The sequence below is a fragment of the Crocodylus siamensis genome, chromosome 12 (assembly GCF_052110815.1).
Source record: "Crocodylus siamensis isolate JL-2025a chromosome 12, ASM5211081v1, whole genome shotgun sequence".
Classification (NCBI taxonomy): Eukaryota; Metazoa; Chordata; order Crocodylia; family Crocodylidae; genus Crocodylus; species Crocodylus siamensis.
The window spans coordinates 24,868,704-24,888,309 of NC_143406.1; the positions used below are offsets into that span (position 1 = coordinate 24,868,704).

The following is a 19,606-nucleotide window of genomic DNA, read 5'->3' on the forward strand; positions in this document are numbered from 1 at the left end:
GTCAGTCCCAAGTGGCACACGGCTCTACCGCTACTTCTGCTGGCTGGTGCCAACCTGGCAGCCTTCTGTCCCCAGCAGCACGTGGGAAGCCAGCTTCAGCTGCGTGGTGCTCTGGATGGGACGGACTCGCCTGGGTCAGCATCAGCCAGCAGAGGCGGTGGTGGAGCTGTGTGCCACTTGGGACTGACCAGCGCGGGTAGAGGGAAAGTGCAGCTGAGTCCCTGCTGCTCCGGTTGGGTGCATCCTGTCCCGAGAGGCACATGGCTACTCTTCCCACGTGCACTGTCGGCAACATCAAGCTGACGCGGTGTGTGTGGGAACCTTGTCCCTTCCCCAGCCCTTCAGCAGCCATTAAGAAGCTGCTGGGGGAGGGACAAGGGATGGGAATGGAAAGTAAACAGTGTTTACTTTTGTTTCCCGTCGCAGCACCGCAAGCCTTAGAAAATGCCTTGGCAGGCCATGTGTTGGACAAGCCTGGTTTAGATGCTACCCCATCCATTTTGAAAACTCCTTTATAGCTTATCCCAAACACTTACTTCAGTAGTTTTTTTACAGCCAATTTTGAAGGTGTGTCCACGTGCAGAATAATTTTCAGATGCTTCTGTGACTGTCAGTGCTAAATCTAACTAGAAGAATATAGCTTTCCTCCTTGGGGTTACTGGATCATTTGGCTATCCTAAGTACCATCTTTAACACTTGACTGGAGAGTCAAGGGAAATAAATTACCAGCATGCTTGCCCATTGTCAGCAACTGTTCTTGACTTCCTTTTGAAGAAGATTCCCTTTGTGTTTTCTGAAGCTGTAAGCGGGAAAACTGCAAACCCAACTTAAGTGAAAATCCCTCTCTGCATCCCCTCACCCCCTTTGTATGCCTAACACTGTCTGGATGCCATTCTCTTCAGAAGCGTCTCTGATTTAACAAGCTCTAGCTCTGCCCTTAGCCAGCCAAAGATCTGTTATGCCCATTTCTACTGTGATTCGCTGAATGGGAAGGATTGAGTGTTTTGCATGGTTTAAGAGCAGCTCTGGATTTGCACCGGTACAGGCTGGGGACTGGCTAAACAGCAGCTCTGCAGAAAAGGACTTGAGGGTTACAGCGGACAATAAGCTGGATATGAGCTAGCAGTATGCCTGTGTTGCCAAGATGGCTAATGGCATTCTGAGTTGCATTAGTAGGAGTGTTGCCAGCAGATCTAGGGAAGTGATTATTCCCCTCTATTCAGCACTGGTGAGGCCACATGTGGAGTACTGTGTCCAGTTTTGGGTCCCCACTACAGAAAGGATGTGGACAAATTGGAGAGAGTCTAGTAGAGGGCAATGCAGATGGTTACAGGTCTGGGGAACAAGACTTCTGAGGAGAGGCTGAGGGAGCTGTTCTTATTTAGTCTAGAGAAGACTGAGAGGGGATTTACTAGCAGCTTCAACTCCCTGAAACGTGGTTCCAAAAAGGATGGAGCTGGACTGCTCTCAGTGGTGGCAGATGACAGAACAAGGAGCAATGATCTCAAGTTGCAGCAAGGGAAGTTTTAGGTTACATATTGGGGGAAAAACTTTCTCACTAGGAGGGTAGTAAAGCACTGGAACAGGTTAGTCAAAGAGGTTGTAGCATATCCATCTTTAGAGATTTTAAAGACCTGGGTAGACAGAGACTTGGCTGAGATGATCTAGTTGGGGATGCTCCTGCTATAAGCAAGGGGTTGGACTAGATGACTTCCAGAGGTCTCTTCCAACCCTATTTTTCTGTTATTCTAAATAGCAGTTTTGAAAAGCTTCTTTGCTATGTGTATATGTTCTCTAACAAAACCGGTGAGCCGTTAACTGCCTGACTACAAAGGATCTGACTGAACAATGACAATTAGCCAAAAAGACATTGAAAACAACTGTGGCTTTACCAGGAGGTATGGAACAGTTGGTCACTGAAATGTATTGTTCATTACTTTTCACTGGGCAATCATCTCCCTTCCCAAATTCAGGTCAAACACTAGTTTGAAAATGACAACGTTTTTGTCATTGGGGCTACATACAGAGTTGTTAACTTTGAGGTGGGAAGTGAGAGTGGTATATGTGTTAGTGCAACTTGCCTTCAAGCTCACCTTTTGGTTTTAGGAGATCCATACCTCCGTTACATGTACAGTATGGGGGATGTTCAGGGAGTGAATCGGGATTCTGTTTAGGATGAGATTTGATTCTAAGTGTCTGCAACATAAATCAGGTAGAGCTGTACTTTTGAACATACTTGGAAATCAGTTCCTGAGTGTTTCAGGTTGAACACCCAAAAAAGTAGTTTATACTCTGACAGTTTTGCCCTTAATCCCTCTGTGCCCCAGTTTTCCAGCAGTAAAATGGGGATGCTAATACCCTCCTGATCTCACAGATGTGTGGTGAAGATAGATTAGTTAATGTTTGCAAAGCATTAAGATACTATGGCATGAGCGGTATGGGAATACGCATGAGGAAGCTAATGACTCTTGTTCAGTGCTGGGTTTTGGATGGTGTGGGGGGTTGTTTGTTTGTTTGTTTGTTTTTTAAATAAGGCTTGAAGCCATAAAGTGAACTAGGAGGATATAAAGAAAAACCTGAATAACTAACTAGCATACAGCCTATAAGGGTGATCATATATGATTGCATTATATAGTATGTATACAAAAGAGGATGGAATTAAGGTTGAACAGGCAACCTTAATCCTGATGCTTCCCAACTTTTAAGTGCTTGACTTTGCAACTCTATTTGTTAAAGTCTTTTTTTGCTTAGTTTTTTTCCAGATGTAACTTTTGTAGCCCGGGTACACCTCGGAGTGTGCCCTATCCTCCGATGACAGTGGTGGTGGTCAGGCAGGGTGCTGAAGAAGGGGTCAGCTATCAGAGCGGCTTCCTTCCAGCCCATAAAACTAGGCTGAAAGCAAGTACTTAACTATGTACAATTTATTATAAGAATAAACCCAGACACTTAATATAAAACATAGAATATTTACTAGGCTTAACATATAATATTCCACAATTCACATATAATACCAAATATGAACTAAATAACTTACAACCTGTACAACACAATTAACACAAAAGGATATATTAACCTATATAACCCAAGTAAATTAGCAGTAATATTTCTTTAAACCTTCACAAATAACAATACCAATGTATACATTGAGGCATTAAAACACATAAACCATATAACCCCCCCTTAAAGAATACCCCTAGCTATACAGCCCTTAATGCAACAACAACCTCAAAATAAGGAGTGCACTTGGCACCCCCCCGAGGGGTTTCCCTGAAGCCCCTCCCCTTTCAGGCCTTTGGACATGGACACGCCCCTCCCGCAATGGAGGGTGGAGGCGGCAGACCCTCCTCACTTGTTGGCCTCCCTTGTGGGGCGTGCTTTCTCTCTGGAGAAGTCAAGGCTCGTCCCCTGATGGCCGATGCCCCCAAAAGCCTCTCCCCAGTGGTGCCTTCAGCTCTTTTTAACAGCCTGGCGCCCCACACTGGGCACCCAGGGCTTGCTCTCTCTCTCATGGGAGCCAAGCCCTTGTGGACTCCAACTCCCCAGTCTCACACTGGGGGTTCTCCCCTTTCCCAGGCCCTGCTCTGGACACCGGGGCTCTTTTAGTTAAAGGTGGAGCCACACTGCAGAGCTCCGGTCGCTCAGCCTAGGGCCGAGCCTAATGTGAGAAGCTGTGAGCTGCTTCCAAGGCGATTCTCCTTGTGCCATCCCCCACACCGGGTGAGGCCTGAGCAGTCCCAAGCTGCTCCCAGGGCCAACTTTCTGTGTGCTGATCTGCATGCTGACTGCCCAGCCACTCACCGGGTTTGCAGGCCCAAGCTGCCTTGAGCGGCTCCTAGAGCCTGATCCCCGTGCACTGATTTTGTGCACCGCTGAAGCTCAAGCAGGGTCTCAAGGACGGCCGTCTCCAGAGCTCCTCTCTCCTCACCGTCTCTCATTGTTTCTCCCTAGTGTGCTGAGCGTGCTCCCCCTTTTTATACTCTTCAGGGGCTTCATCCCTGAAGTTCTCCAGACCTGGCTGGCTCAGTTCCAATTCAGGTCCAGCTGCTCCTTGCCCCCTCCCTTTGGAAAAGGGTGGGGTATTTCTTCCCTTGTGCTGCCTCCAGATTGGTGGGCAGGTTCCACCAATCAAACAGCAGACCCTTGATCCTGGGACTCACCCCAAGCCCCAAAAAGGCAAGCCTGCTACACACTGAATAGTGTTTTGGAAGTTTCTCTGGAGAAAACAGGAATTTGGGTTATAAGAAAAGATGCACCACTGAATTCTGATGTATAGAAGTAGAAGGGGTGCCCTTTAATGGAAAAGCTGTACATATCTGTTTAGCTACTTCTTTCCCCCTTTTTTCAAATGTGTTTTACTTGCCCTTTATTAGTTCCTTCTCTCCACACATTCACCTCTCTGTCCTTCAAAATCTCCACTTTGGCTTCCTGTTTCCTGCCTGATTCTTACTAAGGCTGAGTAACCTCTCCAGTTTTCTGGCTCTTCAGCATTTCTTTGGCACCTTTGCCATCTTGTCTTGTGTTTGGCAGGGCCTGGGATGGGAGCAGAAATCCCCGGGTTTCTGCTAGGCCTGTGTGAATACGGAAGTATTTGATTGATGGCTTGATGCCTACCTGGCTGGACTCATTTGAGTCCAGTTTTTCTCCTGCCCAGGCCAGGGGTCGGACTTGAAGATCTACAAGGTCCCTTCCGACCCGACTTCTATGATTCTGATTCAGAGGACAGTGATCCGATTTGGTGATCTGAATCACCGTCGCCATTTGAGTTGGTCAAATCAGAATTGAAGGTTCGGTGCTGATTTTGGAGATTCGGATTGGCTGGGGAGAGGCAGACACAGCCAGGTGGCTGCAGGTTCTCCCATGGTTCCTCCAGCTGTGCATCTCTCTCCCTGGGTGGTGGGGAGACTCAGGAGAAGCCCCCATGCCCTGCCCAGCCCCAGCCTCTTGGCATTTAAAAAAAAAAAAAAAAGCCCCAGGCTCTTGCAGCAGGGATCAGGGCCTTTGAAGGCCTGGGGCAGTGGGGATCACCCCCGCTGCTTGGCACCCGCGCAGCAGGTGCCCCATGGTGTGGGTGTGGGTGCAGTGCAGTGTGGCTCGGCGGGGTGCCGCATGCTGCCTGGGGGCTGGGGCTGAGCGTTGTCAGGCTCTAGTTGAGTCCTGGAGCTGCCCCAGCTCTCAGACAGTGCACGGTAGCCTGCTGAGCTGTGTTGCACCTGCGCAATGCGACAGCTGCTGTGTGGGTGCTGGGGGGCGGGGGCAATCCCCGCTGCTCCCACTTCCCCATGCTGCATTGCGGGGGGCTCTGCCACGAACCCTCAGAGGCTCTAATTGCCACTGCCAGAGCTGGTGAGCGCAGGGCTTGTTTTTTTTTCCTTGCTGGGAGGCTGGGGCCAGGCATGGCAGCCATGGGGGCTTCTCCCACAGCTCCTCCAGCTGTGCCTGCCTCTGCCCTGGTGGAGGGAGCTGCGGGAGAATCCCTCATGGCTGCCCTGTCTGGCCCCATCCTCTGCCCGGCCCTGCTGGCATGGGGGTGGGGGGGTGCAGTGCAGGCACGGCTCACTCTGAGTGGCAGCAGGGCATAGCCCCTGCTCCCAGTGCTGCCATGAGGGCTGGGAGCAGGGGCTGTGTCCTGCTGCCACTTGTCAGCTGGCGCAGGATGCGGGCACAGCAGTGCTGAGAGCTAGGGCTCTGCCCTGCTACCTCTTGCCCCCTTCCGCCTGGAGCGAGCTATACCCACATCTCACTCCGCCCCGGTCCAGCAAGCGGCAGCAGAGCATAGCCCCTGGTCCCAGTGCTGCCACATCCACATCTTGCATCCCCCTGCCCTGGCTGGGCAGCTTGTGTCAGTCCCAGTCTCAGTCTCAATCCCAGCCCCAATCCCTCCCCCCAACAATCTCAACAGATTTACCAACTGGAGACGGCTATGTTAGCTGCCTGTTTAGTCTGGCTGAATCTCCAAAGCAGCCAAATCTTTTCTGAATCGATTTGGAGCTTTTAATTGGTCTTCCAATTCGATTCAGACTCAGAGATTTGGCCCCCAAATTGGGCCAAATCTCTTACAAATCAAATCGGTTGCCGAAGCTTCGCACAGCCCTGGTTTCTACAGTAGCACTGGGGACTGTCATAATTAGGGCCTGGTTTAAATCATGGGCACGGTGTGGCGGCTTCTCTAAACTTGGAGTCCCCCTCCCCGCCCCCACTTTTGATTAGTGGAGAGGCCCTGTTGGCTCTGCTGCTCCTTCCTGATGGCCAAGACACAAAAGTTGCAGTTTTAAATATGCTGCAGTTTTTTCCTCCTGCTGCTGATCTGGCTGAAGAGCCCTGGCGGCCCTACAGCTTGCTTCTGATTGTACAAGAGGCAAAAACTGTGGCATATTTTAAAATGTGGCTTTTGCCTCCCAACCATCAGTGCAAATGGCAGGGCTGATGGGCCCTTCCGCCAATCAGCAGCAGGGGGAGGGGGAGGGGTGAGGGTGGGGGGCCCAGGGCAACTCCCAAGATTAAAGGAGCTGGGCCAGTGATTTAAACCAGATCCTAGTCATAATCTCCTGTTAACTGTTTAGCAGTATGACCAGGTGTGTGGTGAGGAAGGACTGACCAATCCTTTCAGCAGCTCTTGGCTTCTTTGCGAGACTAGCTTGAAGCCCTGAGCAGAAGAAAGGTGAGATGGCTATTGCTAATGGTTTGGATGTAGGAGAATTGAATCCATTTTGGAGCATAGAATTGTAGATGGAACCATTGAATTATATATAGAAACCTAATGTTGTCTGTCTTGTGGAGTTCAAAGGTGAACCGGAGTTCAAAAAATCTTGTGCTTTAATTGTACCTTCTTTAGTTAATTTAGAAGGTGCATATATACCCTGCCTTTTGTCCAAAGTACAGTTATTAACAAAGAGGTGGGCAAAGGAGTCTGGAAGGGAGTGAAACCTTTCTTCCCCCACACATACTTCCAGTGTCTCCCATTTTTCATGGGGGGCAAGCACAGCTAATTGGTCTCTGCTTGTTGTAATAGAAAGCTACTTGTAAGTACATGGTGCCCCTTAGTAAATTGAGACTAAAACAAAGGATGTGGACAGAGATGCCTTTAGAAATATCTGTCAAACTGTTTCATTTCTTAAGCTGAGCATCGACCCAATAGCTTCATTCCCTGAGGATTTCATAGATTTCATAGACATTAGGGCTGGAAGGGACCTCGGAAGACCATGGAGTCCAGCTCCCTGCCCAAAGGGCAGGAAGTCAGGTGGGGTCGTAGGATCCCAGCAAGATAGGCATCCAATTTGCTCTTGAAGGCATTCAATGTAGGTGCTTGAACCACCTCCGATGGCAGGCTGTTCCAGACCTTGCGGGCTCGGACAATAAAGAAATTCTTCCTTATGTGCAGCCTGAAACGGTCTCGCAGTAGTTTGAGTGTTTGACCTCGTCATCCCTTGGGGCGCTCTGGTGAACAAGTGTTCCCCCAGATCCTGGTGGTCACCCCTGGTAAACTTATAGGTGCCCATCAGATCACCCCTGAGCCTGCGCTTTTCCAGGCTAAAGAGCCCCATGGCTCTCAGCCTGTCGTCGTAAGGTCTGTTTTCCTGACCTCTGGTCATGTGCATGGCTCTTCTCTGGACTCTGTCAAGCTTCTCCACATCCTTTTTGAATTGTGGAGCCCAAAACTGGGCTCAATACTCCAGCTGCAGCCTCACCAAGGCCGAGTACAAGGGGAGAATGACATCCCGGGATTTGCTTGAGAAGCATCTCTGGATGCAAGCCAGCGTTTTGGTCGCTTTACTAGCTGCAGTATCGCATTGAAGGTTCACATTCATCTTGTGGTCAGTGATGACCCCCAAGTCTCTTTCTTCCATAGTGCTAGCCAGCGTAGCACTGCCGAGCCTATAAGGGTGCTGCAGATTTTTCCTCCTAAGGTGGAGAGCTTTGCATTTTTCGGTGTCAAACACCATCAGGTTCTCGTCCACCTATTTGCTGAGCTTGTCCAGGTCAGCCTGGATTGCCCACCTGTCTTCTGGTGTGGATGCTTTGCCCCAAAGTTTGGTGTCATGGGTGAACTTGGCCAGTTTGCTCCTGACTCCAATGTCCACATCATTAATGAAGATGTTGAACAATATGGATCCAAGGACAGAGCCTTGGGGGACCCCACAGGACACCACGATGAGTGACTGCCATCAATTACTACCTTCTTGGACCACGGAGCCAATTTCCCAGCTAGCGGATCATGGGGGACTCAAGGCCACAATTGACCAGTTTTACCAAGAGGTGATCATGGGATACCAGATTGAAGCCTTTTTTGAAGTCAAGATATATGACATCAATCTCTTCTCCCTTGTCAAGGTGATAGGTCACCTGGTCGTAGAAGGAAATGAGATTGGTCATGCAAGACCTACCTGCAACAAACCCGTGCTGGCTATCCCGTAGGATGTTGGCGTCGGCCAGTCCATTAAGGATGGCCTCTTTAATAAACTTTTCTAAGATCTTCCCCAGGATAGAAGTCAGGCTGATGGGCCTATAGTTTGCCAGATCTACTTTCCTCCCTTTCTTGAAGATAGGCACCACATTGGCCTTCTTCCAGTTTTCAGGCACTACACCAGGGTGCCAGGAGTTTCTAAAGATCCATGCCAGGGGCTGGGCTATGATGCTCGCCAGCTCCTTGAGTACCCTGGGGTGCAGACTGTCAGGGCTGGCTGACTTGAAGGTATCCAGCTTCTCAAGATGTTCCTTCACGAGGTCAGCATTTATGGAGGGCAGAGGATCTCCCTCACCCGGACCTCCCTGTCCTGTAGTGGGCATGGGCGTCCCATGGGACTGATGAAAAACCAATGCAATCTGTTTGTTTCTCTAGATATGCATTCTTCTGTCTTGGACAGATTCGTAGCCATGTTGGTTTCTTATATTTACTGCTCTTTTGACCAACTCATCTTTAAAGTTGTGTATGCTTATCATTGGTGAATTTTTTTTTTTAGTAAGTTAGTCCTTAATTTTATTCATTAATCTCTTTAGTTACTGTCTCACTTAACATAAACATAGGCAGGACAAAGTTTTGTTAAGATTCTTTTCCTTTCCCTCTGCCCCATCCTGCCACCAAACCTATTCTTATGGGGGCTCTAAATCTTTCTGATTTCTGTTCTTTATCCTTACTGTCCAAATCGATTCCCAGACAAATTCTTCAGCGAAGTAGTGAAAGTCAGTTATCTGCACACAGTTGTCACAACTCAATTTTGAGTATATTGGCTCTGTACCTCCCAGCAGCATGCTCTGTTGTGATCTGACTTAAACACTTCTAAAAGGATCTGTTTTTCTAGGTCATCCCTATGTGAAGTCAGCCAGTAGCTCTGCTACTGACCCGTGTCAGCCTGCTCTCAGCTCTTTACTCAAGTGCTCAGTTGCTACTGAAATCCTCTGCTGTGTGTTCTGAAGCCAATTTTAATCTATTTCAGGAACAGTCTACTCCAGGGCTTCCTAATTTTTTAGCTTTTTGTTTTGCTGAAGTGGTGTAGTCATTTAAGAGAAGAAAAATTCGAAGTGAGGGCAGCCATCTATGCTACCTGAACTGTAGCATGTTTACACATATGTAAAGATGGCATTCATGGCCCTGGAGCTCCTAATAAGCAGCCAAATCCTTTTGTTTTTCTGTTTGTGTGGACAGGAATTTGAAAGCTTAATGCAGCCTATTGTGTTGGAGGACAGGCAGGCGATATCTCCATAGTAACTCATAATATACATAAAGCACCATATGGTTTGGGGGGTTTTGGGGAGAGAATGCTGCCACAAGAGGCAAGATGAGCATAAAACTCAGCCTGTGTTGTTCATTGGTTTTTGTCTTCTCTCTCTGGTGTTTGATGTTAGTGGAAAAAGCAGTATTGCCTTGGGGTGTGGAGATGTGGAAATCAACCATGTTTCCCACTGTCTCCTAGGTATTACTTCTGCTAAATGGATCACTAGCAAGTGTGCAGGCAACTGATGAGAAATGGATAGAAGATTATCTTCCCTGCCATTCCACCAAGATCTTTAGTGGTGTTATTTATATTCAGAAACCCAAATCAGTGTAAAAATAGAATCTGTCTCAGATCTTTGTAGCCTACTTCTGTTGCATCCCAGTGGGATAACTTGCATCCACGTTCTCCACAAAACTTCATGAGAGTTGAACTCTGTCTGCTCATGCAGTTGGGAATTCAAGAAGGGTAATATCAAAACATGTCTGATCAGATTGAGATTGCAACAGAGGCTGGGTGTTTTCAGGCTGTAGCAGAGATTATATTTATTCTTGTTGGGCAGTGTTCTTGTCAATATGTCTGCATGCAACCATCCTTTAAAAAAAAAAAAAAATCACATGATTAAAATCCCCTGCTGTGAAGAATTTACTATCTCTAGGGTTGCCATATTTCCAGTGTTAAAAAAGAAGATGCCTGTTGCAGGAGAGGGGGGTATTAATATGATGGTTGGGGGGCATGATATGTCCATGCCCTGTCCCTGCCTCTCCCAAGGCAGTGTCCCTCACTCCCAACCCGCAGCCCCCTGGCACTGCCTGTTCCCTGCGCTTCTGACCCAAAGTCCCCCACCACCTTGGTGTTCCTCACTTCTAAACCACACCCCCAAGCCTTCCTAGTTCCATCACTCCTGACCTGCAACCCTCGCCCCCACAGCCCCACCCCGATGAGTACAAACACCAGTGTAGACGAGCCATGCATCCCTGTTTCCCATCCCCAGTTCCTGTCCCCTGATGGAGGAACAGGTGCCTCCACTGGCCAGCTGCAGCCTAGTGCTAGGGAAGACTTTGATAGTGAGCAAAGCAAAATCCCAAATCCTGGACATTTGTTGATATTCAAAAAAACTGCCTAGACTGGGATGGGAGGACCCAAAAAGAGGACATGTCTGGGAAAACCTGGACATATGGTAACCCTAACTATCTCCCCAACCAGCAATAGCCAGGGTGGGGTGGGAGCTGGCTGGCTGTGTATACATCTCAGTTTGCTCTGCAGGCTCCCTTAGTCTGCCTGGTCACAGATGGCAGCAGTGCATTGGGCAGCCCTGATTGATTGACTCAGACTGCTCATGGTCAACCTGTGTTTCCCTGCAGCACAATGTGAGGATTGCGAAGGGGGTGTTCTGCTCTTTCATGGAGTAGCAGAGTCCAGTGAAGAACACAGTGTCCTGGTGGAGCAGGGAATGTTGACAATCTATATTTTCTTTGGAGAGATGCCATGGCATGTATAGACATTTGCTCACCCAGGAGACTTTCCTGGATGTGACTTAACTCTAATTATTCCCAGGTTTTTGTTTGTTTTTTATTCTCCTGGAGTGGCTTTTTCTACTTTGGGAGGAAAAAGCCTGAATATCAGTACACTGGTGGTTTTTCCTGGGAGTGCAGTGATTCTTCCAGGAGAAACTGAATATCTGTATGAGGCCTAAAACTCCTTCAGAAACTTCCCTTGTTGCTGTCAGCATGGGGACAGTTTGCCTGTTGCCAGTGTTGCAGACTATACATGTAGCCCAGGTAACTTGGGTATATACTCCCCTTCTCCAGCTGAAGGGGATTGTTAGGTGGCAGGTGTGCTGTGGGGGAACTGCAGACTGCTCAGTTTCCCTCTGTCCCTATAGAACCAGGCCAGGACAGTCAGGAGACTTAACTATATACATATTTATTTACCTTAACTTATCACAAGGAAAAGAAACATGGATATAAACATATGTACAATATATATATATATTTATAAGAAATCTAAACAAATAATATAAACAATACTTTCTGGGTAAATGCCATAAAACCTTATATCAGTGCTCCAGGTACAGATAAGTCACAGGTAAGTATCTGATCTGAAACAGATAAACCCCAAAATAAACATAGATAGTCAACAGATAAAGTATAGATAAGTATGGGTGAACAATAAATAAGCCACAAATAAATACAAATAAACAACAGATGAAATAATAGCAACAGGGGGTCCCAGCAGAGCCCTAGGACTCTACTCATCTTCTCATTTACAAACGTGAGAGTTCACAAAATATAAGGTATGACATCACTGCTTAAGGCACAAGAACCCCAAAGATCAACTCAATCCTAAGGGGAAACCCTAATGCCCTTGGGCTTTTTCCCATGCCCTACAAAGAAGCTGGTAACTTTAGGGGGGCCCTCCCAGTGGGACCTCCACTTTCTGACCTCCACTAACCAGGGGGGACTCCTCCTCCCCTGTGGGAATCCTCTTTTCCCTGCAACTCATGGCTCTCAGGCCTGGAGGGTGCCCCTTGTCCTGTGCGCCAGACTGCTCTCTCGCTTGCAGTGGGCTCCGCTATGCAGGGCTTCTGGGGCTTCTGGCTTGTCCCTTTCTGCTGGCTCAGTAGCCTGATCACCGTCTGATTCTCTGGACTCAACCTTTTGCTATGGGTTGGAGGCCTGGGCTGCCTTGTGCAGCACAAGGCTTGGTCCGCTCCTGGACCCCCCGTGCAGCGCCTCCTACACCAAGCTCCCAGCCTCGTTCCAGGGGTTGAGGACCTGAGCCACCCCAGTGCTCCAAAGGTCCTACTCTGTGCACCATCCTGAACACTGCATCTCTGGCTGCACGCCAGATGTTGGACCTGAGCCACCTCATGCAGCTCCCAGGGTCTGGATGCCATGTGCTGTGCTGCACACCGAGAACCTAGCTGCTGGAGCCATCCACCGTTTCCCCTTCCTGAAATTATAGAGGAGGAATTTGAATCCTCTTAGAAAAGCACCATCCATATGTGATTATGAGGTGTCTTGCAGTGATGCGTCTCTTGTCCTCCATAGAGCGCCACCTGCCTAGCCCCTGCCACTGTCTCAGCACTCTGGACTCTCCATTGCCCAGAGAGGCCCAGCCTGCCTCTACTAGCCCCACCCATCTGAGCCCCAGGTGCTTCTGCTGCCCTAGGCACTGCAAGCCTGAACCTGACTGCCTGCCCTGATTCTCTTTCCTCTCCATCCTGATTCTGGCCACACCTCTGATAAAAACTTTATGGGCTGCATCCAGTCTTCAGACTGTAGGTTGCAAACCCCAGTTATAGGCAATGTTCCTTCTAAGTTGTAGTGATCCGTAAGCACGCAGATTTGGTCCATTCCCAGATTGGTCCTGCCTCCCCTTTTCAGCACGTGCCGCTTTGGTCCACCCCAGAATTACTTTCTTGCTCACTGCTTATTTGTGTGTTCTTTCCCTGTATTTATGCTGATGCTTCCCAAGCAGTCACCATTTAATTTCCCAAACAGTAAATTAATGCTAGAACCAGTACTGTGCATTTTGTAACCATGAAGATTCCTTTTAGGGTTATAACTCAACACAGTCAATTAAATGCTGGGTTTTTTCATTCCTATATCATAGTTTCATAGTAGGTAGGGTCGGAAGGGACTTGAGCAGATCATCAAGTCTGACCCCCTGCCATGAGCAGGAAAGAATGGTGGGCTCAAACGACCCCAGCAAGGTGTATATCTAGCCTCCTTTTGAAGATCCCCAGGGTAGGAGCGGGTACCACTTCCCTTGGAAGTTGGTTCCAGAACCTAGCCACCCTGACTGTGAAGTAGCGCCTCCTGATATCTAGCCTGAGTCTACTCTCTGTCAACTTATGGCCGTTATTCTTTGTTACTCCTGGTAGTGCTCAGGGGAACAGGGACTCTCCCATTGCTGCTGATCTCCCTTGGCCAGTTTATAGACGGCCACCAGATCCCTTCTCAGCCTTCTCTTTTGGAGGCTGAACAGATTCAGGTCTTGTAGCTTCTCCTTGTAGGGCCTGCCCTGCTGCCCCCGATCATGCGAGTGGTTCTCCTCTGAACCCTCTCCATGTTGTCCACATCCCTCTTGAATTGCGGTGCCCAGAACTGGATGCCGTACTCCAACTGCAGCCTGATCAGTGCTGCATAGAGGAGGAGGATCACCTCCTTGGACCTGCTCGTGATGCATCTGTGGATGCATGACAAGGTGCGGTTGGCTTTCCTGACTGCATTCCCACATTGTTGGTCCATGTTCATCTTGGAGTCTATAATGACTGCAACATCCTTTTCTGCTTCTGTACTGACAAGAAGAGAGTTCCCCAGCCTGTAGGTATGCTGCTGGTTCTTTCTCCCCAGGTGCATCACCTTGCACTTGTCAGTACTGAATCCCATCTTATTCTCATCCGTCCACACCTGTAACCTGTCCAGATCCAATTGCAGCCTGTCCCTCCCTTCTAGCGTGCCCACTTCTCCCCACATCTTAGTGTCATCTGCGAATTTGAACAAGGTGCTTTTCACCCCCTCTTCCAAGTCACTGATGAAGATGTTGAACAGTGCAGGCCCAAGGACTGAGCCCTGGGGGACCCCACTGCCCACATCTCTCCAGGTCGAAAATGACCTGTCCACCACCACTCTTTGGGTGCGGCCCTACAGTCAATTGGCGACCCATTTGACTGAGTAGGCATCAACACCACAATCTCCTAATTTTTTTATCAAGAACAGGGTTAAGAGACAGTGTCAAGGGCCTTCCTAAAGTCCAGAAAGACTGCATCCAAGGATTTTGTGACCTGGTCATAGAAGCCACCAGGTTAGTCTGACAGGACCTGCCTCTAATGAACATATGTTGGTTGCGCCTAAGCATACACTGCCCTGCTTGCCCCTTGCAGATGTGCACCTGGATAATTTTCTCAAAGAGCTTCCCCAGGACTTGAGGTAAGACTAACAGGCCTATAATTTCCTGGGTCCTCCTTCCTCATATAAATAGTAAATAATATTATATTTATAAAATATTGTCCCATTAATAGATTGAAAAGTCCAAATGAAATGAATCATAACAACATTACCAAAGCCAAATGTTTCTACACGATGGGGAGGTTTTAGTGTCATCAGTTCAAAAAAATATTTTAACTTTTCCCAATTAAAAACAAACAATGAAATTGAAAAGGACTTGTGAAATGGTTTGATTTGCATAAAGATCAATCACTGACAGAAAACTACCTTCTTTTGTATCATGGGGAATGGTCATTATCTCAGGATCTGTTGAGCATACATTAGATACTACTTCTCTGTTGCAGTATTAGGTCATTAGCAGTGCTCTCCGCTCTGTTTTTGCCTCTGGCAGGTTACAGGATGTTCTTGGTGTTTTGGGTATTTTACCTGGTAGCTGCATGTGAAGATTTGGGGGATTTCTTGCATTTTCAGGATTCTAACTTAATTGCTGTACTATGATCTATGTCCCCTCACCTCTCCAGCTCATAAACCTGTGAACAAACACTACTTTTTCTACCTATATTCTTTGAAACTGTTTTTACAAGCAGTTTAGTTACATACATCTTGGTGCAGAGATGGGTCAGACTAAGAGGATCTCTCTTGCTGAGGATGCAGCTCCCCTGAGTGGTAGCTAGCCTGCGCCAGCCCCAGCCCCTGCCCCTGCGTTGCCTTGGGGAGCAAGGAGGCACATGGTGTCGGGGCTGGGGAGCAGAGCAGTCCCTGGTGTCAGCCCTCTGCTTCATCTCGCTTTGGGGAGCAAGGAGGCACGCTGCCCCAGCCCTGTCCCCGCCCCCACCCCCACCCTCACCTTGGGGACGAGCCACTGCCTGCCCCACAAGAGGAGCTTACCTCCGGTAAGTGTCCCGCACTGGCCCTGGTGCCTCCGCCGTGCTCCACGCCCAGCTTCTCTCTGGGCGGGCGCACAGCATTAAAAAGTTAGTGCGCGGCAAGATTTTAAATTGTGCATGGCCACACACATGCACAGCTTGGAGGGAGCCTTGGTTATAGGGTATTTTGGAAAGACCATTCATCCTTTAACAAATATCAGCCTTATATCTGCTCCTATTGAGGATTTCTCAAGCACTCCCATGTTCTGTCAGCTGTCAGATCATTATCCTTGCCCATACAGTTGAAGAGTTGGCTCTTACCAGTTGTAGGAGTCATTAAGCTGTTCCTAAATTGATATCCTAGAACCAAAGAAAACAGAGAGGGGAGCGACTTAATAGGTTACCGTATCCACCCCTGCCAATTAAGCATCATTCTTATACTGGTCCAGCCATACCTTGTTCAGCCTGGGTAACGTATAGATGTTTCTATCTCTACAGGATCCTGTAATTTAAATGGAGAGAAACTAGATCTGCAATTAATTCTTCCCTGTTTCTGCCTTTTGTTAATAATATTATGGCTAAAAATAAAGGTAGTGCTGCCTTTGGAAAAGGACTGTTTTCCACCTGAGAACATTTGCATAGGAAGAGGAACTCTGCAGAGTTGCCTTAATGTTGGTGCACAAAATCACTGTGGCCAAATAAGTAACAGTTTCTGCCTTGATCAAAAACCAGAGTCAAAAGATTAGAATCACTGGAAATAAAATGTACAGATATCCATGCTGCTACAGAGGCAAATCACCAGAGATACTGCAGCCATAAATTGCAGACAAGGGCACCTTTTGTCTATTGAAGCAATGACCCTACCACATGCCTACAGTAGAGCACATCATACACCATTCTCTAGTGAAGAAGTTCAAGCTCATTCTTCAGTCTGATTTATGGTTTTGCCAGTGAGCCACACATTCAAGTTAAGGAGGTCTAATCTTTAAGAAAGCCATGTGTTAAACTTCCTCCAAACTGGATAGCTTTACAGTCCATAGACATACACCAGAGCTATCTGTCAACACAAAGAAGTTAAGTTAGTCTCTCCTGGAGCCCAGTTTTGGTGTACGTGTGCAGTATAGTCTTTACTGGCTGGCTGACAGGGACAGCCTGTCAAGTTTTTAGCATTTGGATGAGTGGAGAGTCAAAAGGTGAAAGGAGGAAAGAAAGATATCTGAAGGCATGGGGAAGCATAAAAAACAGGACTTTTCATAAAAGAGAACTTTTTGAGAGAGAATTACTTTAACCTATACTGTCTTTAGGGAATACCACAACTTTCGGTAAACCAGACATGGACAGTTCAGACCATTTTCCACACCCAAGGAAGACTGTTTTTGTTGTTTTGTCTGTTTTTTACCTGTGCTACTCAAACTTCGTCGTCTTGAACTTGCTGCTTCTCAAAGGGCCTGTTGATGACAGCAGTGAAATAAGCACATTCTTGTAAAAAGCATGCCCTTTTCACCTCGTGGTGTCATTTGCCTAAAGAAGGATCTTTCCTTGTCAGGCAGAGAGCTCTGCCCAGCCTTCTCGCAGCGTGGAGCACAAGGTGGATATCCAGCTGTAGTACTGACTGAAAGTAGCTTGCTTGGGTACTTGCTATGCATATGTGTGTTCTTAAGAGTTCCCATCTGAAATGTCTCTTGACCCTACAAGTTTTCACTCTGAATAGACATGGGTAGCAATGAAAACAGAGATGGGGAAGATGTGTAGTAATATGTCAAGTCTGTTCTGGAGCTAGGAACAGAACCCTGTTTTCTGGGCTCCCAATCATGTGTCCTGACAGTTGTTACAGTATTAAGAGCTGGAGGCAGTATGGCCCAAGTCAAACCTATTAATAGCAAATGCTCTTTATTGCTTAACTTAAGTTTGTGCATAGGGTTCTAAGAGTGTTCTCTGCAATGGAGCTTGCACATGCTTCTCTGCTTATGGCTGCACTGGTGAGATCAAGTACTGGAGCAAAGCTTAGATGTATAGATATCACTTAATTTTGGTCTTGAGCCTATAAATGCTCCAAACTGTCTGTATAGGTAAACTGCTGGGAAACAGCTATTTGAAATGCCTATGGACTGTGCTTTTTACATTCTTATCATACACAGGTGCTAGTGGTAGAGTTAAAGCCCATCTGTTCCAAATACATCCTGATTTGAAGAGCTTCCCTAGTATCACTTATCCAGGAAAGGAAGTTATTTTGATGAGTTGTTTTATTTTTTAAATTCAAGTTGAACAGCTTTGGGTTATTCGTGCATGCAGCTCCAAGACATGTCTTGTATCTGCTATTTATTTTGAGCTGATGATATATGGCATTTTATTTTAATTTGGTGTTTCTCAACTCACAGCATGAACAACCTGCTAGAGAACATGTAGATGTTTCCCAAAGAAGTTTTGGGGGAACTTATGCATAAGAGTGAGGAAATCTTGGGACTGAGAAACTGTATTTCTCCTCTGTTGCACACTGTATTGGGCTTCAGAAAAAAGTGTTTTAGTGTAGCTCTTTGAAAGCCCTCCTGGTTTTCCTTGCTTTCTGCTAAGGTGGGTGCTCATGTAGGGATGGGAGAAGCTGTATGTAGCTGCAAGCTGCTCCTTCTCACTGTTCCCGGGCAGACAGCTCCATTTTGTGTAGAACTAATACATTCATCTGCTGCTAGCTGAATAGGCTGAATGAAGAGGCAGAAAGAGGAGAAGGAAAAGGCAGTGACAAAAATGTGAAAGAACATGCACAGAAAAGGAGAAGCAGCAGGAGTCCTGCCAGACTGAGTTTGAAAGCAGAAGCCACCTTCTCATGGTGGAAAGGGGGCTCCAAGGATAGAGTGCTGAAAGCACTGTTTTGATTGGATTCATGCTCTACCTTTTGTTTGGATGCTGTCAAATTAGGCTCTTCAGTGAAAGTGGTGAAATAGGCCCCTCACTCTTGATTTGTATTTCTCAGTCACTCAAAAGGTGCTTCTTTGTTTTGGGGTCCAAATCCATTTTTAGTCCCTTCTAGTAGAAGCTGAGCTCTCTTTTTTTTTCTTTTCTTGCAGATCCTGACAGTCAGTTGTATGATATGGGATACGCTCAGGAAGAGGATCCCCCAACCTGTCCTGATGAGTTTGATGACTTTGTCACATTTGAGGCAAGTATGAGCTAAGGGCATGAAAGCTGCATGCATCTACATTGTGGGGGGTGGGAAGGGAGAAGAGGGCTGCAAAATATGTTGGCCTTGATTTTAACTAAAGGTGTTGAATGTTCACGGCTCCTATCAACTTTGTGTGGGAATTGAAGAGTGCAGGACTTCTGAACATCTGCCCCGTGTGCTCTGTTATACACCCAAGCACTGAATTGGAATCAGAATAAGGATTTCTAGCTGTCAGATGCAGCCCTGTGCTGCTTTAGCGCTCAGTATTAGTGATCAGTTGCACTGAAGGCTGCTGGGTTTGCAAGTCTTTGGCCACAAGCTGATGGTGTTGTGCTCACCATTGGAGTGGGCCCCCTTGTGGCCAAACCTGAGCGCATTGGCAGTGGTTGCTCGCTGTATTTGCATGAAGACTTGCCTCCTGGGATTGTAGTGACAGTGCATAAACCTGGTTTCAGGAACTACTTCATAAAGTATGCCAATTGTGGGCCTGTCTTTCTCTGCTGTGAGTTCTTGGAGGCTATTTCCAGACAGAAAGACATAGCAGGATGTTTCAGACCTCATCATTCATCGCTGTGTTGTCAGTAAAAGGCAAAACAAAAGACACTGTGGGTTTCTTCCTTTTTATTTTTGTTCCCACAGTCAGCTTTTTAATTAATTTGCCTTTGACCTCCTTGGTCCTCAGAACAGAGTGGGGCATTCCAGTTTCTCCTGTTCTTCACTCTCCCCAGCTGTACATGAGGCTCCTGTTACAGTAACATGTTTGTCATCTTTACTTGTGGGCTTTTTGTTCTTCCCTAGTGTGTTGGTTTACTCTGTTTCTTCCAAACAGCAGCAGAGGGAAGGCTACTATAATTATCTTCTGGGCAAACAGCCTCCTGATTCCACAGTGGCAGAGGTCAAATATCCATGTTGAATTGAATT

The 19,606-nt window shown here is 47.4% G+C and overlaps 1 protein-coding gene across 3 annotated transcripts in view; it reads left to right on the top strand.

Annotated features, from left to right (window-relative positions):
• The window catches only part of RAB11FIP3 (RAB11 family interacting protein 3), a 166,621-nt gene that overhangs the window by 68,222 nt on the left and 78,793 nt on the right, over window positions 1-19,606 (top strand). For all 3 annotated transcript variants that reach the window (XM_090023283.1, XM_090023284.1, XM_090023285.1), the window contains exon 3: window positions 18,591-18,682. In XM_090023283.1, the coding sequence (XP_089879409.1) occupies window positions 18,591-18,682 (92 nt within the window). The remainder of the gene's footprint in view (window positions 1-18,590; window positions 18,683-19,606) is intronic.